The sequence below is a fragment of the Schistocerca gregaria genome, chromosome X (assembly GCF_023897955.1).
Source record: "Schistocerca gregaria isolate iqSchGreg1 chromosome X, iqSchGreg1.2, whole genome shotgun sequence".
NCBI lineage: Eukaryota > Metazoa > Arthropoda > Insecta > Orthoptera > Acrididae > Schistocerca > Schistocerca gregaria.
The window spans coordinates 783,190,781-783,203,304 of NC_064931.1; the positions used below are offsets into that span (position 1 = coordinate 783,190,781).

The following is a 12,524-nucleotide window of genomic DNA, read 5'->3' on the forward strand; positions in this document are numbered from 1 at the left end:
ATGAAAACCAGTCATCTGTCCATACGAAGACAATACTGCAACTGTCGCAAGAGACAAACTCTTTTGGAGAAATACATGAAGCAATGGAAGCAAACTGGGCAAAAACTGGACTTCCTGTAAATTAAAATTGGTCACAACAAATGATAATGTCCAATTCAAAGGCCATATGACTACTACATGACCTGAAAACCTCTAACAAATGTTTCAAAGCTATCAGTTGCTTCATTTATCTAGGTATCCTTTCAACAAGGCATAATAATATGAAGTAACGTATTAGAAAAAGGCTAAAAAAAGAAAAACCAGCCTATTCTGAGAACGTATAGATATTTAAGCACTATCTAATTGCAAGATCAAAACATATGAAAATATACTATTCCACTGTGTGGCCAGTTGTGCAATCTCAACACAGTCACTACAGTGCCGGCATGCACCGATACCTGTAAGCAACAGATGTTGACCCATCAGTTATGAGCAGGTATTATTAAGCAGTGGACATGTGACTGTAGTATGTCACTGTTGTTATGTTACACACTGCAATGGAGCAACCTCTTTCAATCAAGAACACGCTCCAGAATGTTTTAAAGGTAAGAAGACTATGTGAAAAGTTTGTCTCGCATACCCTGACTCCCAAACAAAAACAACAATGCGTGGACACCTGCCACGATTGATCGAAGTGAAAGATGTGGACATTATCAACTACAAACCTATTACAAAATGACAAAGTGCAGAAATTCATACGAAGGGTCAACGCTTGACAACATAACCTACATTTGTTTCACTATGACAGTGAGTTGAACAACATCCTGAAGGACTTTTCTGACTGTTTCACATGATTGTATGGACGTTCTGTGCACTGTCCTTAAGTGGGGAGAGGCTATGTAGAACACCTTAAAGCATTAAAACCTCCAATTCAACCTTTCTCTCTTTTCATTCATCCAGTCTCTAAGTTTTATGGACTCAGAGGGTACAACATAACCACGAATTACAGCAACTTATACAAGGAAAAGATAGAGTCAATTTCTCGAATATCAGACAATCCACTGTTCACGACATAATCGACATAATTAGAGGACGGCAGATGGCAGGATGCCCAACAGAAAAATGAAAGAAAGATTGTATTCTACCAGAAGAAAGAGCCAATTAAGAGCAACATAGATGGACAATTTGTTGGAAGGCCTAGCAAAATGGAGATCTGAGGATGAAGGATAAAATTAGTGAACAGAACAGAGTGGATGCTGACTTTTGACGAGGCCAAGGGCCATCAAAGGCTGTAATGCAAGAAGAAGAAGACCATGTTATGGTAAAATGATAAACATTTTGGCCAGTATGGCAAGTGCCTTTATCATACTACATAATACTCCATAGCAGCAAAAACACTGGTTCATCATTTTACAACATGATGCAGTTACAAATCAGAAGAATTTTATGGAATCCTTGTTACTATTCACTTACTCTTAACAGTTCACAATTCTACACAGATGCAAACTGGTCAGAAACTTTCCTATGTTCTCAATTAATTGTTCTGGATGGATAGCTGATCCAGTACTTCAATAAGGCTAGAACTTAATTTTCAAATGAGTTATCTAAGCACAACTCACAGCCCAAATTATAGTTTAAATCTGCTGACACTTCTCTCCTGTCAATTTAAGTTCAAAGGTGCTCTTCTGTTGCACTAACAACCTTAAGATTAAGTGTTGCCCAAGAAAAGCAGGGTTGGAGTGAATCCCACTCTCAAACATAATTTTATGGTTTAAGAAATTAGTTTATCATGCACATTCAGCTGCAGAGGAAAGTTTTATTCTACAAATAATCATTAAGCTCCAAATGAAACATTTTCCATCAACAAATTTCTTTAAAGTGTGTTAGTTCATCAAATTAGCAAGACAGCATCTGAAAGGCAGGGGAGATGTATTTGCAGGGTTAAAGAAAAAATGAAAGATTAAGACTATAACACACAAAGCCATTACAGATAGGATATAAGCTCACAAGGGGACCATCAGACCTATTAATCACCTATTTTGATGAGTCTTAGGTACGTTGTAGAAGGAGCTGTCCTGAGTACCTGAGTAGCAGCTGCTTGTGCCTGAGAAAATCAAAGTTTTAGTTTTATGCATACCTCCTCCTACATCTATATGGTTACTCATGTTATGACCAAGCAAACAGAGCACAGCGGCTAAGGTTCATGGCTACCATGCTGCCAGTACTGGTTCAAATGTTGCCTGTGTAGTTACTTTCTTTTTTTCAGTTTCGTAAAGAGTATCATTAAACTGCATATTTCACGCAAAATTATTCAAAAATATTCATTTCTGCCATAGCAATTTCATTAATTAACCAGTCATTACACAAAATTTTCTACCAATATGTATTCGGTTTGTGTTTAGTAGTTAAAGTTCCAAATATTTTGACAGTTGCCTAGAGTTTGCAACAAGTAACAAAGTGTTAACAGCTACCAAAGAATTCCAGATACATACAAAAGTACTTATCCCTGAGTTTGAACTGATTATGCAATTAATACCAATCACATTAGCTGCCAGATCAACCAATGTACAACAGATCTCTTGCGGAACAAGCAGCAAAAACCGTCACTGCGCAGAAAAAAAGCTTTGAATGGGACTAGTCAGTTCTGCGTTGCCCACAGGGAGCCACTGAACCAGTACTGACAGTGTGCTAGCCATGAACCTCAGGCAATGCACTACGCTCGCTTGGTCAAAACAGGAGTAAGATTACGGGTATAGGAGGTGCACATAAAACTTCAAGATCAATTTTCTCAGCAACTAGAGCCTGTCACATGAAAAGCCACTAGCCCAGTACTCTGGACAGGTCCCACTACAACATACCGAAGACTCATTGAAATCTGTTATTAACAGTTCTGATGGTCCCCTTGTGAGATAGAGCAAAGATGAGGAAGGGAGCTGTTCCAACAGCTCTATTAACAAATTTAAGAAAAAACCACATAACAAGTACATCTGAGCAAGTGGATGAGGGCTGAATCTCTGCTCCTTCCATATGTCCATAACGAAATTTTGAGCTGAACTGTGTTGAATACTCTGACAAATTAATTAGTGAAGTGTTGCCCATAACAGGCATATATATGAATCCAAGTTCCATACAGTTTTAATCTGTTGAACTGTTTATCTTCCCTGCACTATGTCTGTCTTTTACTGTGTGGTGTATAGAGTAGGGGGAGGGCGGCAATGTGTACAGAACAAAACCTCAACCTCTAAACAGTGACAACATTTCACCTCTTAAATAATGACAACATTTCGGAAATATACAAATAATAACCACTTTATAAGTTTTAAACTGGATAGAGTATTCACCTAATCACCTGTCTTGATGTAATCTGGCCTGACAGCTCACAGTACTACTACTCTTTATTGTGTGTCAAGAGCAAAGGGAAATGTCCTCAGCCCAAGCAACAGTTGCACTGATATGAATGAAGTTTTGCTTTTGTCACGTGAGTACATGCTGTGCAATAATGTAGAAGTCAGGGGTCAACTTCATCCACGCAAGAGATTGTTGTTTCTTTTCTTTATGGTTTTTACAAGTGGTATTTTGTACAAGTTTCATTTGAACAGTTAAAGTGGAATACTGGGCTATCACAAAATTATTTTGGTTTTGACAGTTATTAGCCAAAGGTAATTGATCCTAAGCTGTTGGGGATTATGTAAGAAGTCTACTCCGTCATGTCTGACACAAAAAAAGGGGTAGATGAATTTTCATGTGGCTACAGTGAAGGATGCTATAAAACTGTAACCACAGCCAAAAACATGAAGAAGGTGCAACATATGGAACTGGTCGATTGGTGATGGAATGATTTTCTTGAAAATGGTACAACAATAGCTGCAAAACAGTTTCCAAGTGTTCTACACACATTAAAAAAAGTTTTCCATCACCCGGTTCCCAGAACTCGGGAAGATAGATGCTGACTATGGATATTGTATCACAGACACAGCCCCTTTGACTGTTATGTCACTAAATCCACCCAAATATGTAAACAACCATATATGAGCAGCACCTATTAGACAGAGGTGATCTGACAGTCGATCAGTTCCAGTCATCCCACCAGGGAGGAGGTACACGGCTCATGTTGTCTGTAGTTCAACCATGCCTAAATGGTCAATACTGCAGTTCGATTGCATCCACATTGTTATTTTGTGCCAGGAAGGGCTCTCAACAAGGGAAGCGTCCAGGCCTCTCAGAGTGAACCGAAGCGATGTTGTTCGGACATGCAGGAGATACAGAGAGACAGGAACTGTCGATGACATGCCTCCCTCAGGCCTCCCAATGGCTACTACTACAGTGGATGATCGCTACCTACAGATTATGGCTTGTAGGAACCCTGACAGAAATGCCATTATGTTGAGTAATGTTTTTTGTGCAGCCACAGGACATCGTGTTACAACTCAAACTGTGTGCAATACGTTGCATGATGTGTAACTTCACTCCCGACGTCCATGGCGGGGAGACGGGGGAATGAATGATGCTATAATTATGAAGGTCAGTCAAATGGAAATGAGACGTGTGGAAAGACAGTAAACTGTTAATCATTGCAAAAGTAATCACCATAACTGTTAATACATTTTATCTCAGTGAGAGACAAGACAGTCAGTGCTTTCCCTTAAAACTGTTTGTGGTTTTCTATGGAACCTCAATTCTACCCAAGCATGCACCTCTTCAACTGAAGCAAATCGGCCACAAATGTCTGTCTTCATGGCTTCAGAAATGTAGAAATCAGATGGGGAGAGATTGGGACTGTGTGGAGATTGTGTAAGGGCTTCCCAGAGGAACTTCTCCAGCATAATCTAAACAACCTTTGCAACATGTGAGCTGGCCCAGAGCAAACTTTTTTCCATGAACGTGCCAATCATCTTGTCTCACAGTGGGATAAATGTATTAACAGTTGTGGTAATTACTTTTGAACTAATAAAGAGATTACTTACTCTTTTTCCATCTGTCTTGTTTTCATTTGACACCACCTTAAACTTATACAAATGGGCTATCTAAGAGTGGTACTGAGTCTACATCAATTTGTGTTGCAAGTACACAATGCCAAGTGTCAACATTTTCTTTATGAACAATCTTGAGCTAGTATTTGGATTTGATCTCATATTGCATTCACGCAAATACCACATCTGATAGTGTGTAACCAATAGGAATTTAAAAAAAATTACGACTAATGATTATAAAATCCTCAACAAACACTGACACTTCGTCACCCAGGAACATGCAATTACAGTATTAAGGAGTGATTCCACTATCAAATTAAAATAATAATAATAATAATAATAATAATAATAATAATAATAATAATAGAAATAAATGGTAACTATTCCACAGACCTAGTGAGAGACAGAAAAAGCTTTGTGATGTCTGCAAAAGCCTACGACTTTATTTGGTGGTTCAGTTAAGCAAATATCAACATTTTACAGGCAATAATGGAAATAAAACAGTCAGAGCAAAAATAAACTTCTCTTATGAGAATTAAATAAATCTACTATAAAAACTGCATTTTCATCTTAAATTATAGAGAGTTGAACTGTATAAATCATACTTACCAGCACTGAAAAGTGTAATCGCTTTCAAGTAAGCATATTCATGCTCATCAATCTGGAGCCTATTCATAGAATTCACGTATTCCTGCAACTTACATATGTGATCCGTCACCTGTAAGACACCATACTTATGAAAACACCACATACTTCTATGTTTTAATTTCATATGCTCTCATATGAAGGAATGTAAGACGCCAACCTTAGTAAACATTATAACTTCCAAATTTCAACTTACTTGTTTCACATGTCGTGCAGATATGCTTTCTTGTGTTACAGAAGTTTGAAGATGACCAATAATTGATGAAAGGATGGAAGAAAGTGAGAGCACCTCAGAGCACTGAGCAAGTCCAAGAGTAAAAAGCTCAGCCCAACATGCACGTAGTAAAGCAACATGTGTATCTGAACTGAAAAATGCACAGACACATTTAGGGTGATGCTCTGTGTACGTCTTGATGCATAGAAACTAATTTCCTTACAACAATGCGCAAAAAAAATATTGCTAAAGGCAAGATGAAAATAAGCACAATAATATTTGTACAGCAAGCATATGTAGTGTTAACTGCAGCTCATGCACAATAAAAAGTTTTATATGCGTGCACAAGCTATTGGCATCACATTTTTATAGTTGCATATAACCATACAAAATTAACTAATGGTAAGGGTCCCCCTGAATCATTTAGAACAGTAAGAGACGTACAGAGCAACAGTTAAACTGGAGGTGTAAATATAGAAAGTAAACTACCCTCCCCTCAATACACCTTTCCTACTGGCTTCCTGCAACTCCTTTTCATGCCATACACTCCAACAGAAGTTTGAAACCTTTGGCCACACGGCCTGTGCATGCCTAGCAGAAACAGGAAAACTAAAGCCATCAAACAGCACGGTCTTGACATGTGTGTATAGCGCATTACAAGATGCTCACATGAGCATGACACTATTACCAAAATCAGCAGACAGTACATTGCAATAGAGATTTTCAGCCAGACACAAACAATGGGCTCTTTTAACTTTTTTTAAGGCTGAAAAATCATACATCATGAAAATTTTTCAAAATACTGGAGTGAAAGAGCAGCCAGAGCTCCATTCTGGAGGCCTTCCATGTTTATGTATTCTTGTGTGAATTAGGAGGTATATTGCAGCAAAAGACATTACTATCACTCACCTGTTAAATTATAATTATTGCAGTTTTGATTACTTGAAAATTTAAGCAATCATTAGGTCTTCAAGTGGATTATACCCCCCCCCCAACCCCGCCCCCCCCCCTCCCCACAACGAACACTGACAAATAAGCCAGTGCAGATACTGTATGCCACTGGCTGTTCTGTCTTGTACTGATAAAATTTTGGAGGCGATAGAAAAGGGGAAGATAGCAAAGGGAGAAAAGCGAGGGAAAAGTGTTTATAACTTTGGAGAGGAGAAGGAAGAAAAAAGATAACAGTTAACGTAACTTATTTTTGTTTAACTATCCTGTGCAAAGAACTAAGTGTACCCAACGAACTGGGTACCTGAAGAGTCATTTGCATCAGTCACACTTGCTTTGAATTCAATTTCCTTTGCTGGCTTCCTTCAAGAAGTCATTTTAAATGTGGTGTATGCACTTCACCCAATCTTCCACAGTACCTTCATTAAAACCTCCTTCAAGTAAATGCTGCACATCTTTAATTCAGAATGGTCCAGTTCTGCTCCTTTGCTCAAAGGTGCTTGTAATGTTCCTAACTTTTCCAACATTTCCACTTGTGTATAGCAACCCAAAATTGGAAGGTCTCTCTTCTAGCTACTGTTCAATTTCTTCCTGCTTTGTGTTTGAATTAGGAATTTTCTCCTCTTTCTCTCTCTCTTTAATGACAGCTGGAGTTATCCATGACAATCACACAACCTTCTCCTAACTAACGTAAAAAATATAGAAACCAGTGTTTTAACACATTACTATTCAGTGCATGATCGTAACTGCTAGATTCGCTGGTTGTTAAAATTAGTTTTGCACTTTTCATAACCACCCCATGAACCATGGACCTTGCCGTTGGTGGGAAAGCTCGCGTGCCTCAGCGATACAGATGGCCGTACCGTAGGTGCAACCACAATGGAGGGGTATCTGTTGAGAGGCCAGACAAACATGTGGTTCCTGAAGAGCGGCAGCAGCCTTTTCAGTAGTTGCAGGGGCAACAGTCTGGATGATTGACTGATCTGGCCTTGCAACATTAACCAAAACGGCCTTGCTGTGCTGGTACTGCGAACGGCTGAAAGCAAGGGGAAACTACAGACGTAATTTTTCTCGAGGACATGCAGCTTTACTGTATGATTAAATGATGATGGCGTCCTCTTGGGTAAAATATTCCGGAGGTAAAATAGTCCCCCATTTGGATCTCCGGGCGGGGACTACTCAGGAGGACGTCGTTATCAGGAGAAAGAAAACTGATGTTCTACGCATCAGAGCGTGGAATGTCAGATCCCTTAATCTGGCAGGTAGGTCAGAAAATTTAAAAAGGGAAATGGATTGGTTAAAGTTACATATAGTGGGAATTAGTGAAGTTCGGTGGCAGGAGGAATAAGACTTCTGGTCAGGTGAATACAGGATTATAAATACAAAATCAAATATGGGTAATTCAGGAGTAGGTTTAATAATGAATAAAAAAAAAAAATAGGAGTGCGGGTAAGGTACTACAAACAGCATAGTGAATGCATTATTGTGGCCAAGATAGACACAAAGCCCATGCCTACTACAGTAGTACAAGTTTATATGCCAACTAGCTCTGCAGATGATGAAGAAATTGATGAAATGTATGATGAGATAAAAGAAATTATTCAGGTAGTGAAGGGAGACGAAAATTTAATAGTCATGGGTGACTGGAATTCGTCAGTAGGAAAAGGGAGAGAAGGAAACATAGTAGGTAATTATGGATTGGGGCTAAGAAATGAAAGAAGAAGCCATCTGGTAGAATTTTGAACAGAGCATAACTTAATCATAGCTAACACTTGATTCAAGAATCATAAAAGAAGGTTGTATACATGGAAGAATCCTGGAGATACAAAAAGGTATGAGATAGATTATATAATGGTAAGACAGAGATTTAGGAATCAGGTTTTAAATTGTAGGACATTTCCAGGGGCAGATGTGGACTCTGACCACAATATATTGCTTATGACCTGTAGGTTAAAACTGAACAAACTGCAAAAAGGTGGGAATTTAAGGACATGGGATCTGGATAAGCTGAAAGAACCAGAGGTTGTACAGAGTTTCAAGGAGAGCATAAGGGAACAATTGACAGGAATGGGGGAAAGAAACACAGTAGAAGAAGAATGGGTAGCTCTGAGGGATGAAGTAGTGAAGGCAGCAGAGGATAAAGTAGGTAAGAAGACGAGGGCTAGTAGAAATCCTTGGGTAACAGAAGAAATATTGAATTTAATTAATGACAGGAGAAAATATAAAAATGCAGTAAACGAAGCAGGCAAAAAGGAATACAAACGTCTCAAAAATGAGATCAACAGGAAGTGCAAAATGGCTAAGCAGGGATGGCTAGAGGACAAATGTAAGGATGTACAGGCTTATCTCACTAGGGGTAAGATAGATACTGCCTACAGAAAAATTAAAGAGACCTTTGGAGAGAAGAGAACCACATGTATGAACATCAAGAGCTCAGATGGAAACCCAGTTCTAAGCAAAGAAGGGAAAGCAGAAAGGTGGAAAGAGTATATACAGGGTCTATACAAGGGCGATGTACTTGAGGACAATATTATGGAAATGGAAGAGGATGTAGATGAAGATGAAATGGGAGATATGACACTGCGTGAAGAGTTTGACAGAGCACTGAAAGACCTGAGCCGAAACAAGGCCCCCGGAGTAGACAACATTCCATTAGAAGTACTGACGGCCTTGGGAGAGCCTGTCATGACAAAACTCTACCAGCTGGTGAGCAAGATGTATGAGACAGGCGAAATACCCTCAGACGTCAAGAAGAATATAATAACTCCAATCCCAAAGAAAGCAGGTGCTGACAGGTGTGAAAATTACCGAACTGTCAGTTTAATAAGTCACAGCTGCATAATACTAACGCGAATTCTTTCCAGACGAATAGAAAAACTGGTAGATGCGGACCTCGGGGAAGATCAGTTTGGATTCCGTAAATATGTTGAAAGACGTGAGGCAATACTGACCTTACGACTTATCTTAGAAGAAAGATTAAGAAAAGGCAAACCTACATTTCTAGCAGTTGTAGACTTAGAGAAAGCTTTAGACAATGTTGACTGGAATACTCTCTTTCAAATTCTGAAGGTGGCAGGGGTAAAATACAGGGAGCGAAAGGCTATTTACAATTCGTACAGAAACCAGATGGCAGTTACAAGAGTGGAGGGGCATGAAAGGGAAGCAGTGGTTGCGAAAGGAGTGAGACTGGGTTGTAGCGTCTCCCTGATGTTATTCCATGTGTATATTGAGCAAGCAGTAAAGGAAACAAAAGAAAAATTTGGAGTAGGTATTAAAATTCATGGAGAAGAAGTAAAAACTTTGAGGTTCGCCGATGACATTGTAATTCTGTCAGAGACGGCAAAGGATTTGGAAGAGCAGTTGAACGGAATGAACATGTCTTGAAAGGAGGATATAAGATGAACACCAACAAAAGCAAAACGAGGATAATGGAATGCAGTCAAATTAGATCGAGTGATGCTGAGGGAATTAGATTAGGAAATGAGATGCTTAAAGTAGTAAATGAGGTTTGTTATTTGGGGAGCAAAATAACTGATGATGGTCGAAGTAGAGAGGATATAAAATGTAGACTGGCAATGACAAGGAAAGCGTTTCTGAAGAAGAGAAATTTGTTAACATCAAATATAGATTTATGTATCAGGAAGTCGTTTCAGAAAGTATTTGTTTGGAGTGTAGCCATGTATGGAAGTGAAACATGGACGATAACTAGTTTGGACAAGAAGAGAATAGAAATTTTCGAAATGTGGTGCTACAGAAGAATGCTGAAGATACGGTGGATAGATCACTTAACTAATGAAGAGGTATTGAATAGGATTGGGGAGAAGAGAAGTTTATGGCACAACTTCACTAGAAGAAGGGATCGGTTGGTAGGACATGTTTTGAGGCATCAAGGGATCACAAATTTAGCATTGGAGGGCAGCGTGGAGGGTAAAAATCGTAGAGGGAGACCAAGAGATGAATACACTAAGCAGATTCAGAAGGATGTAGGTTGGAATAGGTACTGGGAGATGAAGAAGCTTGCACAGGATAGAGTAGCATGGAGAGCTGCATCAAACCAGTCTCAGGACAGAAGACAACAACAACTTTTCATAAAACCACATTCAGATGATCCTGCATGACAGATAATAAGCCCATTTCCTGTGCCAGTTAGCACTGTCAAACCACCATTGCTCTTTGAATCCTGACAGGTGTACACTGTGCCATGATTTTTCATCGAGATAAATAATATGGCAACGACAATTTTCTTTCCTGATGGGCATTTTTTCATAAAAGTTGCCCTAGTTGCTACAATATCAGATTGTCCATAAGAATGAATCTTGCATTGTTGAATTTTCTGTACCCAAATCTGCTGCCTTTTGGAATACTCTCCACAATCATAAAATTCAAATATAGTACAGTGAACTATGTCCTTGGATCCGTGACCGTTCTTATTCCCCTATTTTCTTTCCTGAGAAAGTGTAGCTTCATTTCTTGATTACAGGTTTTATTCTCTGTGCTTCAGCACACATTCTCTGTAGCATTCGGACTGAAACATAACACGCCTCTCGTTGCGGATGTGATGCTGATAAGATTTTCTCTCTTCTGGGATTATTTTTAAGGTCTTGATGAAATTTTAATAGCTGGTGTGTCATAACTGAGTAATCTGAACTTGTAAACAAGAAAGCAGTAGGATGCAATGAAAATCACAGCTATCTTTGCAAACGTACAACAGTTCTATACAGAGAACATGTGAGCAAATGATTGGTAGCAACGAAGTTCCCCAATCAGGGGTACAATTAAAGTGCGGTGTTGCCACATGAACCATGTCAATTAAGGGCAGCAGCCTCCTATAATGCTAACTGGAGCACAGATGTGGTAGAAATGGCACTGTGGGAACAGTGTGCAATTAAAATTGTGGACTAAGCCAGACTAGGCCAAAAACTTCTCATTGGCAGTCGCAAATGACGAGTATATTGAGGTCAGAGAACTGACAGCATATTCTATCTCTGAGTTGGTTTGAGAAGCACACATGGATGGCTTAGGCTGTATTCTGTTGACCATCAAATTGAAATATATCTGTTTGAATTCCACTCTTGTATGCATTTTTAATACATTAGGAATGTTCAAAATATTCAATAGTTCAAATGGAAGTGTATCATGATTACCCGTGTATTCTGACTGAGTCTAAAATTAGTAAGTAAGCATTACAAACCCCCACCCCCACCTGCCACTGTGGTTCATACAAAGGATTTTCGATACAATGGCACCAACCTTCAGAGCTAGGATCTTTAGTGTGTTTGGAGAAGGACATCAGAATTTCCACCCAAAACCATTTTGTGTCCATTAAAGATGTCATCTTTATGTATTTCAATTTCTTGCTTTGGCATAGTCATAAGACAGAGATGTCTCTCTCAACACTTGCATTACATTGCAGATCACTGAACACATTCTCAGATTGTTAACTTTGTCAGTTGTCACACGTTCTTTGCAAGGTGTATGTCCCATTGTGTATAACACATACCCGAAGCACACAAATCCCATAGTTTTGGGAAAGAAACAGGTACACAGTTTTCACTGTAGCATCCAAAATAGCATGGGTTGCAGTGGACTTATTTTTGTCCTCAAAGCTAGTTTTCATTAAGGTCCAACACTATAACCTTCAATCAGCACTTTGAATGCCCATCCATTCAAATTATGAAAATGCATGAATATTTCAATATGAGGGGGTAATGAAAAGTAACGCCTCATAAGTTTTTATGGGAAAACGATTAAACTTTTCAAAATAAAAC

The 12,524-nt window shown here is 39.0% G+C and overlaps 1 protein-coding gene across 11 annotated transcripts in view; it reads right to left on the reverse strand.

Moving 5' to 3' along the window:
• Positions 1-12,524, reverse strand: part of LOC126297862 (orphan steroid hormone receptor 2-like) — a 115,713-nt gene that overhangs the window by 33,597 nt on the left and 69,592 nt on the right. For all 11 annotated transcript variants that reach the window (XM_049989153.1, XM_049989152.1, XM_049989144.1 and 8 more), the window contains 2 exons: positions 5,791-5,959; positions 5,559-5,667 (listed from right to left, as the gene is read on the reverse strand). In XM_049989153.1, coding sequence (XP_049845110.1) covers positions 5,559-5,667; positions 5,791-5,959 — 278 coding nt within the window. The remainder of the gene's footprint in view (positions 1-5,558; positions 5,668-5,790; positions 5,960-12,524) is intronic.